Source organism: Girardinichthys multiradiatus, chromosome 18 (assembly GCF_021462225.1).
Source record: "Girardinichthys multiradiatus isolate DD_20200921_A chromosome 18, DD_fGirMul_XY1, whole genome shotgun sequence".
Classification (NCBI taxonomy): Eukaryota; Metazoa; Chordata; class Actinopteri; order Cyprinodontiformes; family Goodeidae; genus Girardinichthys; species Girardinichthys multiradiatus.
The window spans coordinates 15,209,242-15,227,716 of NC_061810.1; the positions used below are offsets into that span (position 1 = coordinate 15,209,242).

At 42.0% G+C, this 18,475-nt stretch overlaps 1 protein-coding gene across 1 annotated transcript; it reads left to right on the forward strand.

Moving 5' to 3' along the window:
* The first annotated feature begins 1,325 nt into the window (after nucleotides 1-1,325).
* Nucleotides 1,326-18,122, forward strand: ilvbl (ilvB (bacterial acetolactate synthase)-like). The gene is made up of 14 exons (XM_047392086.1): nucleotides 1,326-1,735; nucleotides 4,098-4,299; nucleotides 4,594-4,721; nucleotides 6,639-6,889; nucleotides 7,026-7,125; nucleotides 7,252-7,349; nucleotides 7,442-7,578; nucleotides 15,153-15,287; nucleotides 15,794-15,908; nucleotides 16,003-16,172; nucleotides 16,389-16,459; nucleotides 16,551-16,622; nucleotides 16,965-17,070; nucleotides 17,198-18,122. Exons 1-14 carry the CDS (start codon nucleotides 1,622-1,624, stop codon nucleotides 17,374-17,376), a joined length of 1,878 nt encoding a protein of 625 aa, XP_047248042.1. The 5' UTR covers nucleotides 1,326-1,621; the 3' UTR covers nucleotides 17,377-18,122.
* The last annotated feature ends 353 nt before the right edge of the window (nucleotides 18,123-18,475 follow it).

Consider the following 18,475-nt stretch of genomic DNA (forward strand, 5'->3'; position numbering starts at 1 on the left):
GATTTTAAATAGATTCTAAAGCATTCAAGTTGCTTTTTGAATTCCAAGGGGTTCAGCCACACGTGTTTGACTCCAGTGACTCCCAAGCCATGGTAGATGCTGCCTTGGATAGTAAGGCGGACAACAAATGGGTGACAAAGACAAGGATGATCTTCAAGCTTTAACTGGCAGTCTCTTTATATTCCTGTTTACATTTTTTCCATCTGATTGGCATATTTGCCACTTGTAAAAACAAACAAACAAACAAAAAAAAAAACATTCTGCTTGTATCTGTCTAAGCTCCTTCTATTTTAGCTTACCAAAGCAACGTCTTACTTCTTCCTTTGGTTGTTTTCTAAAATGATGGTGATGGTATTGGCTGTACTGCAGGTGAATACATGATGGGGCTAACTGGTGGGATTGTTCTCTTTATAAATCCTTTTCCCTGATGATCATTTTCAAAGGATGTATTGGGCATGACTTCATGTGGTTTTTATTAAAACTTATAACACTGCTGAAGATCTTTCATACTTAAACAAAACATTCCAGTCTGCCTGGGGCTTCTACACAACCTGCTTTAATGGGTTTTGTTTTTGCCAAAAGTTCCTGAATTCCATACAATGTTTTCACATATGACTCAAACGTTTTACTGCAGATAACAAAATAAAGGTAAGCAACATGAGAGGAGAAATTTAAATAAAAATATATTGAATAAGATTAAAAAAATAATAAAAAAAGCAAAGAGCTGATCTGTTTGCCTTATGTGACATCATAAGACGCATGTCTGTGTACGAACTTATTTTTAGGAGGGTAGAATTCGTCTCGATTGTCTGACAATTCAAAGCAGCAAAAAGAATAAACAACCTGACCATGAAATTTCGTTTTATAATTGAAACAACTGAAGTGCATTTGATGGATTTTACCGCATAATCTGTCAAATAGCTCTAAGACTGGACCGTCATTTAAATATGAACCTTACTCTCATTAGATATGGATGCGACGTAGAATAAAAAGTGTGACGCAATAAGGATTCTCATTGGACAAGGAGGTTGTCTGTGTACAAATTGCCCCTCCCACTCCTAAACTGGACAGGCTCACAGTAAATGACAAGATTTACCGGAAAACGACTGTTGACTTTCACAATAAAGCTGACATTTTTGTCATATTATAGATTACTGAAAAAATCTGTGTAATATTATAATGAAAACCTAGCAACTAGTTTGAGATTTAATGAGCAAAAATATTAAAACATCCTAGCCATGCTGTTAAGAGCTGCAGCTTCTATGTGGAATTTTATTTTGAAATGTATTTTAGGAACGATGTATTGTACTCATGGCTGACTTGACCTGAATATGAGCGCTCATAGTACTGCAGGTTAAGGAGCGTTATGCCAGTTGAACTTGTTTAAGAGTCGATAAGGCGCCCTTTAAAGCATTTTTTCGCATCAAACATTAGACAGTTGTGTTTTGAATGTACATTTAAAATATCGTGAATGAAATGGGTCTATAGCAGCTGTAAACTCATCTTTACAATATTATAGCCTAGCATAAAAAGTGAGCTGCTGAAGTAGTGGAAGCCAGTTTTTTATAAGCCTAGCCGAGTTTTGTTTTGATAAGCAGGGGTTTTGTTTCCGCATGCCGACATGGAGTCGTTTGGATGCATTTCCAGTGTTCTCGGATGCTCTGCTTGCATTGTGCTTGCTGGGCTTGTGCTTGTTTCCTACAAACTTGGCTTAATTTACCAGTTGTTTCACAAGGTAGGTGATCAAAAATCAGCACCAGCTTCATTATTTTTCTTCCTTCTATGCGTCAAAGCAGCTTTGCACTGCAAAGTGTGTGAAAATATTCAGCAACAATGTGAGTCCCTGTTGTCTCTGAGCTGTCACAAGTTAAAAGTAAGCTTGAGCTACATTCATCTTAACTCTGACCAGCCCTGTGGTCGTCTCATAAAAGCTATCTAAGCACATTGGTTGTTAGTGGGATTGCACAAAGCGACGGGGCACATCGCAGCCGCAGGCCTGAACAATACATGCTCTTGTTGTCAAAGGGAACCTGACAGCTGACCTTGGGAAGGGCTACATGTCACAGTGAACTTTTTACATAGAGTGTAGGCTTTGTGGTTTTACACTCTTTTGGTCCTGGTAAAGCAGTGAAGCATTGCCAGCTGTTGGAATATATGCAGTGCCTTGCAAAAGTATTCATGCTCTGTAATTTGTGTCATGTTGCAACCACTAGCCTCAATGTATGTTTTAATTAATGGGATTTAATGTGGGAGAAAGGAACTGCTTGCTCTGTCAAACATTGTACAAGTATGGCTGGCTTTTGTATTTATCCTCCTGAGTCTTATGAAAGGGGGTATATATATATATATATATATATATATATATCCTTTTATCTAAACTTCTAAACCATTCCTTTGTAACTCTAGCTGTGAGTTTAACGTCACTGTCCTGTTGGAGGGTAAACCTTTCAAGTGTCTTGCAGCCTATGACATGTTTTCTTCCCATCTACTCTGACGAGGTTGTCTGTCCATGCTGAAGAAAAGCAACCACACAGCATGATACTGGCACCACCGTGTTTTACCATAGGGATTGTGCATTCAGAAAAATATGCTGAATTCTTTTTCTTTTTTAATGGTGATTGGCAAACAACAATTTGGTGCATTGCCACCAACAATCTGGTGAGGAGTATAAATCAGGACTGTTAAATATGCAGAGTTGGCTTGTTTTAACATCTGCACTGTTTTAAATATAGTGGAAAAATAAAAATCAACCTTAAACATACATGACCAGAGCAGATTCTTCCACATTTGCTATGTTCCCTAAGTGGCTTTTTGCAAACATTAAACAAAGCTTACTGAGCGGTTTCTTTGAACAATGTCTTTCCTCTGGCTAATCTTCCATAAAGGCACGATTTGTGGAGGGCACAACAAAGGCCCTGCCCACCCCAAAAAAACTCGCACAATCTTAATGGGGGTGCACCGATTGCGGTTTTCTGGCCAGTCACCAATACCGATCTTTAAACAGCCTGACCTGCCGATTCTGATTTTGGACGATACCGATTTATTTTCTTTAACTGACGCTGTCAGGTGTTATAAGGTCACAATGCACCTTCAAAGTTCCAATCCTATTTTATTTGAAAACACTGAACAATACCCGTGAAACAACACAAACGTGTTGGAACTGCACATGAGGTAGTGCTTTCAAATATAAATGAAACGTTTAGAGCGTTGCAGTTTCTTTAGTTATTCATTTTTCACAATTTAAAAAGAAACAAAGCTTGCACAATAGGTTAGACAAGCATGTAAGATCAGTGGATAAGATCGGTTTCACATGTATGTATCGGCCGATCACAGATCTCCCAAAGTTAATGAAATCTGGGCCTGCCAATCAATCGGTGCACCACTACACTAATATTTCATTGGGCTGCCTTTTAGCTTTGACTGTGGCATACAGTTCATGTGTCATTGTTTCCATTTCATGAAATATTTGTCAAGATCTTGCTGAGATTCGGACCACTGCGCAAATTCTTTTCCAACACATCCTTAAGATTCTGAATGTGGTAAAGGTCTGGTCAATCCATCTTTTAAAATGACGTCTCGTGTTCCTTTTACCACTCTTGCACAAACTGAGCCCAAAGAATCCTGGCATTGTCATTGTCTGCCCTTGCCATCAGGTAAGAAATCCACTGACTGAATAACCTGGTCATAAAGTAGTTTTAGTTACCCATCTGACCAACTGCAGCAACCTCAGATCACATTACCGCCCTCACAGGCTTGTACGGTGTGCACTAAGCATGATGGGTGCATCACTCTCCTTATCCTGATGCAGCCAGCACTCGCTCTGGAACGATAAATCTGGACCCAATGGACCACATGACCTTCTGCTATTACTCCTGAGTCCATTCTTTATGCTCCACAGAAAATTGATTCATTTGCCTTCCAGTTAGCCTCACTGATCAGAATAGTTGAGGTATTATTTGAACTTTTGAGATGTTGCTTGTGTTGGTTTGTGACGTACAATTGAAGTCTGTGGTTCTAATGAGACAAAATGGTAAGACTTGAATACTTTAGCAGAGCTTTTTATTTAATTTGTTGTTTCACCTTTTTATTGAACTTAGACTGAAACAAAGAGCCCCCGGCATGGAGGGGAGAGTGTTGCAGAGGTCCTGCGTGCACATGGAATCAAGTTTCTTTTCACCCTCGTTGGCGGGCACATCTCCCCCATCCTCGTGGCCTGCGAGAAGGTTGGCATCCGCATCGTTGACACCAGACATGAAGCCACTGCTGTATTTGCAGCTGACGCTGTGGCAAGGCTCTCAGGTACAGATACAGGTACCTACAGGTACAGATCTCAGCTACACAGATAGAAGAGGAGTTAATATTTGACCTCAGCGTTTGTTAGCACATACCATGTTGGCAGTAGCCATAGGGAATAAAGGGACTGAGTGTTCTGCAGCCTTGCTAGGGTGTGCATTTGTATTGTGGCTTGACAAAACAGTTACAGCTAACAGAAAAGTCAAAGTCTGATTTAAACTTAGGTCGGGCATTTGCTTGAACTGTGGAAATATCTTGCTAAAAGTGTTAACACACATTTTCTGCTGCTGTCTGTCCCAGGTACTGTTGGTGTAGCTGCAGTGACCGCTGGCCCGGGTCTGACTAACACAGTGACAGCAGTGAAGAATGCACAAATGGCTGAATCTCCATTGCTGCTTTTGGGAGGAGCTGCTGGTACATTACTGCAGGTACATCAGTGTCACGCTCTTAAAAGTCCAGAGTTGAACATATACTGCATGTACACTGCTCAAAAAAATAAAGGGAACTGTCAGAAATTCATCAGGATTAAAAAAATAGTCCTGCGCTGGGCTCTAATTCACATAGCATGTAATTGGCCATTCAATCCTTTATTGATTGATGGGGAACAACAGTTCTTCGCTGAATTCAATGCTGATGTATCAATAACCACAAGGATTTAATTGCCAGCACCTAAAAAGCACTTTCCTTCTATAAGCAGCATTTATCTTCTGCCATAACTTCCTGGATTTGTCTTTATTCTTGTAACATGATAAGACTTAGCGTTAAATATTTTTTTCAGACTGATTAAAAACCTGATCCTTTTTATTATGTCCTAAAAGAAATATAAGTGAAAGAGGGCGTTCTTTGTCTCAACCATGACTGTAAATACGCTGCTCAAGAAAATAAAGGGAACACTTAAACAACACATCCTAGATCTGAATGAATGAAATATTCTCATTGAATACTTTGTTCTGTACAAAGTTGAATGTGCTGACAACAAAATCACACAAAAATCATCAATGGAAATCAAATTTATTAACCAATGGAGGCCAGGATTTGGAGTCACACACCAAATTAAAGTGGAAAAACACACTACAGGTTGATCCAACTTTGATGTAATGTCCTTAAAACAAGTCAAAATGAGGCTCAGTATTGTGTGTGGCCTCCGTGTGCCTGTATGACCTCCCTACAACGCCTGGACATGCTCCTGATGAGACGGTGGATGGTCTCCTGAGGGATCTCCTCCCACACCTGGACTAAAGCATCCGCCAACTCCTGGACAGTCTGTGGTGCAACGTGACGTTGGTGGATGGAGCGAGACATGATGTTCCAGATGTGCTCAATCGGATTCAGGTCTGGGGAACGGGCGGGCCAGTCCATAGCTTCAATGTCTTCATCTTGCAGGAACTGCTGACACACTCCAGCCACATGAGGTCTAGCATTGTCCTGCATTAGGAGGAACCCAGGGCCAACCGCACCAGCATATGGTCTCACAAGGGGTCTGAGGATCTCATCTCGGTACCTAATGGCAGTCAGGCTACTTCTGGCGAGCACATGGAGTGCCATGCGGCCCTCCAAAGAAATGCCACCCCACACCATTACTGACCCACTGCCAAACCAGTCATGCTGAAGGATGTTGCAGGCAGCAGATTGCTCTCCACAGTGTCTCCAGACTCTGTCACATCTGTCACATGTGTTCAGTGTGAACCTGCTTCCATCTGTGAAGAGCACAGGGCACCAGTGGTGAATTTGCCAATCCTGTTGTTCTCTGGCAAATGCCAAGCGTCCTGTACGGTGTTGGGCTGTGAGCACAACCCCATTTGTGGACGTCGGCCCCTCATACCATCCTCATGGAGTTGGTTTCTAACCGTTTGTGCAGACACATGCACATTTGTGGCCTGCTGGAGGTCATTTTGCAGGGCTCTGGCAGTGCTCCTCCTGTTCCTCCTTGCACAAAGGTGGAGGTAGTGGTCCTGCTGCTGGGTTGTTGCCCTCCTACGTCCTCCTCCACGTCTCCTGGTTTACTGGACTGTCTCCTGAGAAGTGGTCTGTGGTTCCAACCTGCAGAACCACTCCTTTATTGAGTTAAGATTTCCCTTTGTTGTCTATTCCATTTGTACAACAGCAGTGAAACTGATTGTCAATCAGTGTTGCTTCCCAAGTGGACAGTTTGATTTCACAAAAGTTTGATTTACTTGGAGTTATATTGTGTTGTTTAAGTGTTCCCTTTATTTTTTTGAGCAGTGTATGATGTGAATATGCAGATTGAATAAAATACCACAAGAAAACAGGTTTGGAGCAGTGGGTGGCCCTGCTTCTTCTTGTGGTTATTAAAATGAGCCGTACTTTACCTGTTTGTGGCACAGGGCAGAGGAGCGCTGCAGGACATCGACCAGATGTCCCTCTTCAGGCCTCTCTGTAAGTTCTGTGCCTCCATCCGGACAGTCAGGGAGATCGTGCCTACACTCAGGAAGGCCCTGGCAATTGCTCAGTCGGGAACCCCTGGTCCTGTTTTCATCGAGTTCCCCATCGATACGCTGTACCCCTACCACTTGGTTTCCAAAGAGTTTGCTGTGAAGAACCCTCCCAAAGGGCTGATGGGAAAAATAGTTTCATGGTTTGTCACAGAAATGTGCTGTTTTGTTGATATGTAAATAAAAATAGTCATTCTGTGTGAAAAACAAGCAGTTGTCGAATCTAGACTACAACAATGAATTTATATCTATTCAGTTAATGAGTTGCTTACTTGTAAGGTACCTCAATAACCACCTCATGAACCTTTTTGCTGGAGCCTGGGAGACCAGAGATGTTTCCCCACTTCCTGTTCACATCCCTCAAGCCACAGAGGATCAGGTAATCCCAGCTTTTGGTGTTACTTAAATGTTTTGATGATGTAGTAATTTGCAGTAAATATACGATGCCATCACGTTATAGCACAGAAAAGGCACAAATTAATTTGCGTCTTTTGCTTCTTTTTAGGTACAAAGCTGCATAGAGCTAGTGAGTCGAGCCAAGAAACCAGTCATTCTTCTTGGGAGCCAAGCCACACTACCTCCAACGTCGGCAGAAGACATTAGGTAAAGGACATGTTTTTGCTGTTAGTCTTTTGCTCATTGCAGTCTACAAATGTAATTTTTGTGCTCTACTGAGACGTATTTCTGTTTTATAGGAGGGCTTTGGAGGATCTGGGTATACCCTGCTTTCTTGGAGGCATGTCTAGAGGCATGCTGGGCAAAGACAGTCCCATCCACATTCGACAGAACAGGCGGGACGCTCTCAAGGAGGCCGACTTAGTTCTCCTAGCAGGTCAGGGTTACATTTGTACCATTTTGTGAAAGTTCATATGAAAAATATTGGTGGCCTTTGGCTCTGAAAATTGTATGAGATGGATTACAGTGTTTCGCAAAAACTATTCACTCCCCTTTTTCACATTTTGTCACCTCATAAGTTTTAATGAGTTTTCATGAGATTGTGAGTTAGGGACCAACTCAAAGTACCACCTTTGTGAAGAAAAATGATGAGTTATTTCTAAATATAAAAAATGTGGCTTGCATTTGTATTTAGCCCCATCTACCCTGATACCCTTGAATACAATCACATGTAGCCAATGGCCTTTAGAAGTCAACTTATTAATAGAGTTCACTTGCTTTTAAATAATCAGAATCAGAATCAGAAAAGCTTTATTGCCAAGTACGTTTTTGGACATACAAGGAATTTGTTTTGGCGTAGTCGGTGCAATACAGTACAAATTAAACAGTATAAACATATCTACAATATAATATAAATATATGTGCACAGTTTTAACTGAGTGAGAGTAAATATAGAGCAGTATAAGATGCAAGAGCAATACAACAGTGCAGGTGATCATTGTGCAAGTAAAGCAGTGCAAGTAAAGCAGGAGTCCAAGCTGAGCGTTAATGTAACGCATAGAGTTACAAGTTACAAGTGTCCTGTCAGCAAAAAAAGGGGGGGTGTGGGGGAAAGGGACAGTGTCAGGGTGGTTTCCGGGCTTTGTTAACCAGGCTGGTGGCAGATGGGAAAAAACTGTTCTTGTGGCGTGAGGTTTTGGTCCGGATGGACCGCAGCCTCCTGCCAGAGGGGAGAGTCTCAAAGAGTCTGTGACCGGGGTGGGAGGGATCAGCCAGAATCTTCCCTGCCCGCTTCAGGGTCCTGGAGGTGTACAGTTCCTGGAGCGACAGTAGACTGCAGCCAATCACCTTCTCAGCAGACCGAATGACACGCTGCAGCCTGCCCTTATCCTTGGCTGTAGCAGCGGCGTACCAGATGGTGATGGAGGAGGTGAGGATGGACTCAATGATGGCTGTGTAGAGGTGCACCATCATAGTCTTTGGCAGGTTGAATTTCTTCAGCTGCCGCAGGAAGAACATCCTCTGCTGGGCTTTCTTGATGAGGGAGCTGATGTTTGGCTCCCACTTGAGATCCTGGGAGATGATGGTTCCCAGGAAGCGGAAAGATTCCACAGTGTCAATTGTGGAGTCACAGAGGGTGATGGGGGCAGGTGGGGCTGGGTTCTGCCTGAAGTCCACAACCATCTCCACTGTCTTTAGAGCGTTGAGCTCAAGGTTGTTCTGGCTGCACCAGTCCAACAGATGGTCCACCTCCCATCTGTACGCAGACTCATCACCATCCGAGATGAGTCCGATCAGGGTGGTGTCGTCCGCAAACTTCAGAAGCTTGACAGACTGGTGACTGGAGGTGCAGCTGTTGGTGTACAGGGAGAAGAGCAGAGGAGAGAGAACACAGCCTTGGGGGGAACCGGTGCTGATGGTCAGGGAGTCAGAGACGTGCTTCCCCAGCCTCACGCGCTGCTTCCTGTCAGACAGGAAGTCAGTGATCCACCTGCAGGTGGAGTCGGGCACACTCAGCTGGGAGAGCTTCTCCTTTAGCAGAACTGGGACGATGGTGTTGAAGGCAGAGCTGAAATCCACAAACAGGATCCTGGCGTAGGTTCCTGTGGAGTCCAGGTGCCGGAGGATGAAGTGTAAATCCAACTGCTCTGTGAAAGCCTCAAATGGAAACCATAATTGATCAGACAGCATCATGAAGACCAAGAAACGCGCCAGACAGATCAGGGAGAAAGTTGCAGAGAAGTTTAAAACGGGTTAGTTACAAAACAAATGCCGATCTATGGAGATCATCCTGGACACACAGTAGTAGTGGCAGCATAATGCTGTGGGAATATTTTTCTTCAGCAGGGGCAGTAAAGCTGGTCAGAATTGAAGGGAACATGGGTGGAGCTAAATACAGGATAATGTCAGCGAACATAGAGCCAGAGGTGCAGTGGAGTGGTTTAAATCAAACCATATTCATGTCAGAATGTCGACATCAAACTCTAAATCAAAATCCAATTAAGAATCTGTGACAAGTATCTGTGACCTGGAAATTTCTTTTCACAGGAAGTCCCCATCCATGGCTAGATTTTAGCTGTTTGGAAAGAAAAATGGACAAAAAAAATTCTGTCTTTAGATGTGCAAAGTTGGTAGAGACATAAACCTAAAAGACTTGCAGGTGTAAAAGCAGGAATAGGTGGCTCCACAAAGTATTGACTCCAGGGGGGCTGAATACTAACACACAGTGCTTTTCAGGTTTAAATCTGTAAAGAATAGTTAAAAACCATGCACCCTATTCCTTCAACTTTCCAATTACATACTACCATCGTTAACATAGAGTGAGGTTTATGGCTGCGACGTGACAAAAATAAAAAATTTTCAAGAAGCAAGAGATCATCGATAACTGTGCGGCAAACTAACGATGTTGTAGAGGACCGCACTGGGTTAACTCAGTGAATTTCGACTGTCAGACGTGTGCTTCAAATACTCTCCAGGCCGCTTCTTGTATGTTGCAACCATCAATTTATTCCACTTTAACTGCCATACTTCTCTTTACAGGACTGACACATACTGACCAGGCTAAACCATACAACGGTGCAAACAATACAACGAGGTCATGTCACGGTCAACAGAAATTACGACCACCACCGGCGCACCCACTTCCTCATACATACAAAACCAGCGCGCCAGTATGGCTCCCATTCATACCTTAGTGACAGTCATGCCCACCTCGACACACCCACCACCCAAGTGTCAAAGCCATGTGCTCCTGCCACATCAATAATTACTTATTTCAATCATATGGCTCTTACATTCCGGCCTCTAATTATTACAAAGATAATTATCTGAAATGTTAATACAGTAAGAGACAAACCTAGGAAACAAATCATCATAAATTTGCTCAGTATCAAACTTATTTTAATATTTCCTTTAGACTAAGTAATCAACTAGAGAAAAGGAAGTCACTAGTTATCAGAACGGAAAGGAAAAGTCGTTAAATGTTCATGGCGTCTCCGCCTCCTGAAGCAGGCACAACTTGGTAATAGGTCTTTCCAGGTAGTTCGTCTTTGTCTTGATGCGAACTGATCGCACAAGTCCTCCTTTATCCGGATCAATGTTCACAACTCTACCCATTAACCAAGAGTCGTCCACGATGAGGACGACATCTCCTGGAAGAAAGTTCGGTCTTATTCTTTGCCACTTCTGCCGCTCTTGTAGTTGAGGCAAGTATTCCTTTAACCAACGCTTCCAGAAGAGATCCGCCATATATTGCACCTGCCTCCATCTTCGCCGAGCGTAGACATCATTCTTGGAAAACACCCCTGGTGGCAATGAAGGTGTGGTCTTTAAAAGAAGAAGATTATTTGGAGTTAGTGCTTCCAGGTCGTGGGCATCAGTAGAGGCTTTAGTTATAGGTCGACTATTGATAATGGCCTCAACTTCGCAGAAAACTGTGAAGACTTTCTTCATCAAGACTCTGTGTTCTTAAAACAGAATTTAACACTTTTCAAACAGACTTAAGACTTTCCCATGCACCTCCATGGTGTGAACCAGTAGGAGGATTGAAAGACCATTTTATTCCTTTCTGAAGGAGAGCGTTACTGATTAGAGTTTGATTCCATCTTCCAATTTCTTCTCTTAACTCGCGATCAGCTCCTACAAAGTTGGTTCCATTGTCTAAACGCAGCTACAGTACTTGACCACATCTGGCAATAAATCTTCGGAGACCATTGATAAAAGAATCAGTATCCAGTGATGACATCTCAAGGTGAACTGCTCTTATTGCCATGCAGGTAAAGATGACTCCATATTGTTTCAACAGGCTCCTGCCATGCTTAATTTCAAAGGGACCAAAACAATCCACACCCACACAAGTAAATGGGGGTTTATCTGGATACACTCATTCCTGTGGAAGATCTGCCATCCTTTGACTTCCTGGTGCAGTATGGAGTCGTCGACAAGTCACGCATTTTAATAAAGTCTTCCTGATTGCAACATTTTTCTTGTACACATTCATTTCTTTCTTCAACCTTTCTTGAAATTTAACATCATCAAGATTGGAGTCTGCAAGGTCCAACTTCAGTTGCGCTCTTTTTTGAGCCAGTTTGGACAGCTATTGTTTAAACCCGAGTAGCCACCCGACCATTGTTTTCAGTTTATCCCAGGAAGAAAATGAATGAATGAAGTCCATAATTAGATTCACTTGTTCATTGGAGGATGTCGCATTAACAGAAACCAATGTCTTGACCTCTGGATCTCCTGGATCCTCCAGAGCAAAATGACTTATGTCCTTAGGATTTGTAGGCCATTTCCATGCAGGGTCATGAAGAAACTTTGGTCCAGACACCCAGGTATTAGCCTTCAAAAGAAACTCCACACTTGTTCCTCTGGATGCCAAATCTGCTGGATTAATACTGGTAGCAACGTACCTCCACTGTAAGGGATTTGACAAATTGAGTTTCTCTCCAACTCGATTTGTCACAAAGGTCTTAAACCTTGATCTTTCATTCTTGATGTATTTCAAAACTGAAGTACTATCAGTCCAAAATACTGAGTCTTGTAGTTCCATCCTTAACTCGTTCTTCAACAGCTTATCCATAAGGCTGGCAACCACTGCAGCTGTCAACTCCATGCGAGGGATGGTGATGGGTTTCAGTGGAGCTACACGGGCTTTACCCATTACAGATGCACAATGCACTTGTCCATCAGCATTACACTGCAACAGGTAGCTCATTGTTCCATATCCATTCTCGCTTGCATCACTGAAATGATGAAGCTGCGAACTCGTGGCTTGTCCAAAGTCCTGTGGTTTCAGACATCTGTTAACTCCAAACCGTTCAAGCTGATGAAGTCCTTCCAGCCAGTTTTTCCACTTCTGGACCATATCATGTGGCAAAGAATCATCCCAGCCAACATGTCTTCTGCTTAGATCTTGTAGAATCCCCTTTGCGACCAAGACAACTGGTGCCAAAAATCCAAGAGGATCGTAGATGGAACTTATGATGGGCAAGACTCCTCGTCTTGTCAAAGGTCTATCTTTGAGGATGATCTTAAATTTCAGCAGGTCTGATTGTACACACCACTGTACTCCCAACACACGTTCCACAGGTAGATCATCATTATCCATATCCAGGTTCTTCACCTCAATGGATCTTTCATGCTGTGGTATTGCAGTAAGAACACTGCGTCGGTTACTTATCCATTTGAGAAGTTGAAATCCACCTTTCCTGCACAAAGCACGAAGTCCTTGATATAATGACACAGCTTCCTCTTCTGTGCTCACAGAGACCAAACGGTCATCCACATAAAAGTTATGAAGCACAGCATCTATGACATTTGGTGTAAATAGCTGTTGATTGTCCTCTGCACACCTTCTCAGTGCAAAACATGCACAGTTTGGATACGATGTAGCTCCAAAAAGGTGTGCAACCATTCGGTACTCCACCAGATGCTGGTGGTGCATTTGGCCACCAGAGAAATCTCAACAGATCAGAATCAATTGGTGGTACTCAGACCTGATGAAACATAGCCTCAATGTCCGCTGTGATAACAACAGGTTCCTTTCTAAATTTTCGGAATCTGGTGATGACACCAACCAATGAACTGGTGAGGTTTGGACCTTGCAAGAGTTGAATGTTTAAAGATTTTCCTCCAAATGTTGCACCACAATCAAACACGACTCTTATTTTTTTCTTATGAGGATGATATACTCCATGGTGTGGTATATACCAAACCCTCCCATCACACCGTTCAAGATTTTCAACTGAGACTCTCTCTCAGCATAGCCCTTGGAAATTATATCATTCATGAAGTTGGTATAGTCAGAAAGAAATTGATGATTTTTGGTAAACTTCCTTCTGAGATTCAAAACACGCTGTTCAGCCACTTTCCTATTGTTGGGCATTTTCAGATCTTTGTGTCTCAGAGGTAAAGCAATGGTGTAATGTCCATCTTTCAACTTAATTGATTCTGTAACCAGCTCCATGAACTGATTATCTTCTCTGGATCATCCAGGTTGTTCATCTTGAGAACATTCAGGAAAATCGACCTTCAGTTGTTGTTGCCACAAGTTCTCAAGTTTTGACACAGAAATTCTGTTAACAGTAACAGTGGATTGTAGCTCTCTTGTGTCGACATCAAAGTTTCCTCTAAGAGGTCCATTCACTGTCCATCCAAGAATCGTCTTAACTGCGTAGGGGCCTCCATTTTGACTTCGGATATCATCCCATGGCTCCAGCGTTTTAGGCACATTGGTCCCACTGAGCAAATCAACTCCTGAATTGATTTCAGTTATCTTCAAATTTTTCAGATGTGGCCATCTTTTGAGGTCTTCTTGGTGGGGGATGTTGCTGTAATGAACAGGCATGCTTATCTGTGTGAATAAGTCAGGTAATTCACAAAAGATGTCATCATTCAGCCCAGCAATCTCCAAATTTGACACAATATTGCTTCCAACCACCTTTTCTTGACTCATCGTCCATAAAAATGTCTCCCAGTGACATATAATCTATTCATTAGTTCTTCAGTACAGAATGATGCAGAGCTTCCAGGATCCAAAAAAGCATATGTTATTATTGTCTTCTGGCTCTTTGTAGACTTCACTCTGACTGGTAAAATAGAGAGAGTACAGCCATGCTCACCGGCCCCAGTTAGACCACTGGATTGAGCAGAAATGGAGGCACTTCCACCTGTTGTCTCCACTTCCTTCTTCTTATGGACTGGACCAGTTTCCTTTTCTTTGGAGAAGACATGAAGCATGGTGGGATGTCTAAAGTTACACACTTTACAGTAATGTCGCCTTTTACAGTCTTTGCTGATGTGCCCAGTGCATAAACAGCCAAAACACACCCCATTTTCTTTCAGAAATGTCAATTTCTCCCCATGTGTCCTCCTTTCCAGTAGAGGGCATGTGTCCAAGGAAGGTCCAGCTCCACAAAATAAACAACTCTTTATAACAGATGTCTCCTGTCCTTTCTTTACTTCAAGGTCAGCTTTCTTCTGCATATCTCCAACAATAGTAGCAAAACTACTTCCTTTTATCTTTAATCGCTGCTGTGATTTATAAATTCCAACATCCTTCTTTGGTCTAGATAAAGAGTCTTGAATATCACCAAAAAGTGGATCACTGGCGATCTTCACTTGCCTTTCTACAAACCGAACAATGTCACTGAAAGTTACTCTTCTTTTGAACTTCTCCTGTAAATCACACACATCATTTCTCCGGTGCCAACAATACAACGAAGTCATGTCACGGTCAACAGAAATTACGACCACCACCGGCGCACCCACTTCCTCGTACATACAAAACCAGCGCGCCAGTATGGCTCCCATTCATACCTTAGTGACAGTCATGCCCACCTCGACACACCCACCACCCAAGTGTCAAAGCCATGTGCTCCTGCCACATCAATAATTACTTATTTCAATCATATGGCTCTTACAATTGTTCTTGAGATTTTTATACTCAGAATACATGGAGACAGACTAGATGGTGAAGGACTGTGGCTAATATTCGTTGTTTTTTTGCAGGCACTGTGTGTGACTTCCGACTGAGCTACGGCAGAGTTCTCAGCAGAAGGAGCAAGATCATTGCTGTCAACAGAGATAAGTCGCAGCTGCTGAAAAACTCCGATATGTTCTGGAAACCAACTATAGCAATTCAGGGTACGTCATTAAAGCGCCACCTTACTTTCTGTCATAAATTTGATTATTTGTGAGATGATCAGGGTTCCTATGTAGTCATAAAATTTCTGGAACAGGATGTAATTGGCTTTTATTATTTTCCAGGTCTGGATAAGTATGTAAAAAAACTAACTTGAGTATAAAAACAAAGTTTACATTTTTTTTCCCCACTATCTAAACCATAGAGAGCTGGATTAAAAAAATAAAATGAAGTCCACAAAAAAGAGTGTAACAGCTTATGACCACCATGCTGAAGTCAACATCGGGTCATACAGATAATAAAAACCCAAAGGGGTAAAACATGCCCAAATGTCCAGAGTTTTGTAATAACTGATAAAAGAAATTAAGACATTTTAATCTGGAAACTTCGAAGTGCCAAATGTTTGAGTCCTCTATTGTGACGTTAGGTATGATTCTTTGTTTTCTTAAATGTGGATTCTTAAAACAAATAAGGGGTCTTATCTATGTATGCATTTTTTTTTTTTAAGGTGACGCCGGTTCATTTATCGTGCGTCTCTCCAAGGGGTTAAAGGGCCATCGCTGTCCTGAGGAATGGCCTCAGAGCCTCAAAGCTGGAGATTCTACCAAAGAAAATGCAAACAGGTGAGCAGTGGTGAGGATCTCTGCGTAGTTAGAGCAAAAATATTAAAATGCACCGTTGCTACAAAATCATTTCTCAGCATCTTATGTACTTCAGGGCTAAAGCTAATGAGAAGACAGAGCACCACCTAAATCCTTTAAAAGTCCTCCACCATGTGGATGAGCTAATGGCCGAGGACAGCATCATTGTAGCAGACGGAGGAGATTTTGTGGGAAGTGCTGCTTATATAATGAGACCGAGAGGACCTTTGCGTTGGTTGGATCCAGGTAATATACAAGCAACAAGCTGATTAAACCAGGGTAATCACAGGTTTTATTTGATACGGGAAATCTGTGAAGGAAATACCTTTACAATATAATACAATAACCTCTTGAAGTTCATTCATATAACGTTCAAAGCAGTGCTACAGAATCACTAGCACCAATGTACTGTGTTCTTTTTCCTTTAAAATGTCTTCATCCCACTGGTCCATGTTCCTGTAGGAGCCTTTGGGACTCTGGGAGTTGGAGGAGGTTTTGCTTTGGGAGCAAAACTGTGTCGTCCTGAATCTGAGGTATAAAGTTTATACTAAATGTTAATTTATTTGATTAACTTTCACTTTTCAGCCCTTATCCAAAGAAATAGAGATTCTGCGTGTTGTGCAGGTGTGGATAGTCTATGGAGACGGCTCCCTGGGCTACAGTGTTGCAGAGTATGACACATTTACCCGGCACAAGGTAAATCAGGAATCTTTGACCAGACCCTGCATGTAAGAAACCCAGTTATGATTAAGCTATTGATTACTGTAATTTTATTGGTAGAACTTAATGCATGGTGTGTTTATTGATCGGATAAAGATAGGATTTTTGAGTTACCAACCTGCCGGACATCGGTCAAGGCTGATGAACCTAAAAAACAAAATAACAGCCAATTTTTCTGTGCATCTTTAGTTTGCATACATGGCAGTTGAAAGGTTCACTGCTACATTGACTGGCCATTGTATTGAAATTTGGTATCAGTTCGAAGACTAACACTCACTGTCCTCTGGTTATCTACACATTGTCTTACGTGATGTCCAGACACCAGTTATATCTGTGGTTGGAAACGACGCATGTTGGAGTCAGATATCCAGAGAGCAGGTTCCCATCCTCGGCAGTAACGTGGCTTGTGGCCTTGCTTTTACAGGTACATTTTTGGCCACAGTTACGTGCATGTCGATCATATTATATCCCCTAATCTAAAGAAGATTGTTTTTGTATATTGCTAGGCTTGAGCTAAATAGCAAAATCTATCATCTTTAATTTTTTTTCAGATTATCACATAGTGACTGATGGTTATGGTGGTAAGGGCTACCTTGTCGGACGGGAAAATGAGGACCAGCTAAGTGACATCATCAAGCAGGCTCAAAGGGAGGCCAAGGAGGGCAAGGCTACACTTCTCAATGTTTTGATAGGGAAGACCAATTTCAGAGAAGGCTCCATCTCTGTGTAGAGCCTCTCTGTGTTGAAAGCACTTGCATATTCTTTACCTTTGCTTCCTATACCTTTTTTGTCGGTTCTACGAGGGATTCTAACTAATAAGAACATTTTTAATTTTAAATTTCACTAATTTAGCCATGCCCACTTCAAAGCTTTGATTATCCTTTTTACACCTTAAAGCCAGAGGGCACATTTTAAAAATGTGACCCATTAGTCCAATAACGATCATTTCCTTTACCTTATACATAACCCACTCCAGACTTGAAATAGAAGCATCTGTTGTTCATCATCCTACCTTCAGGGTTGTGTTGTGATACTGTAGAAAGCAAATGCTGCATTTTAAAAAGGGAAATGGTGAATATGAAATGTTTGCTCCTATTAGGGATATCCCCTTCTAGACATTTGACCGTTAAGCCACCTATTGCAGGTTCGCAAACACGCTAGCTACAGGGATTACTTGTGAGAGCCAGCATTGACTCGAGCTATCCTAAGTGACCAGTATGCCTTTTTTTCTACTGTTCGGACACAAACACTGGGCCTTTTATTGGGATTCGGGATATCTTAGAGCTGTAACCTTCAGTCTCGGTAGATGCTTTAAAAAAAGAATTCATTGAGCTACAATTGTTTCTGTGAATGTTGTCTCCTGACAGATGGTTTGCCTTTTAATGTTTGATTGTATCTTCATATATATATTGCTATGTATAGATTGAAAATGATTCTGGTGATTCCCTGAAGAATTAAAGACATATTTAAAGCTGACCTTTTTGAAATGATGTGTTTTCCTTTTGAATGTGTATAGTGAAATGTAATGTGCCGTATAGAAATGAAAATATTTTAATGCCGTCTTTTTGTTTGTTTAAATTCAAATATAGTAGCAGTGAGAAAATGTTCCAGGTGATCCCAGCTCAATGTACAGAAAATATGGCTTTCACGCTACCATCAACCTTGTGAATGCAGTTGATTTTTCTAACAGCAGATGGCAGCCAAGCAATGTTTTTTTTGGCCGGAGTTTGGAATGCTGACGTGGTCCTGTTCATTAAATCTTAAAAGGAGACTGCATGGATTTTCTACGGGGGAAACAAGCTGTGCAGCTAATGTATTGGTCAAGTCGA

Coding starts and splice junctions, on each gene's coding strand:
- ilvbl (XM_047392086.1), top strand. CDS start 1,622: ATGGAGTCGTTTGGATGCATTTCCAGTGTTCTCGGATGCTCTGCTTGC. Junction 7,126..7,251: donor CTCAAGCCACAGAGGATCAG/GTAATCCCAGCT, acceptor GCTTCTTTTTAG/GTACAAAGCTGCATAGAGCT. Junction 7,350..7,441: donor ACGTCGGCAGAAGACATTAG/GTAAAGGACATG, acceptor TCTGTTTTATAG/GAGGGCTTTGGAGGATCTGG.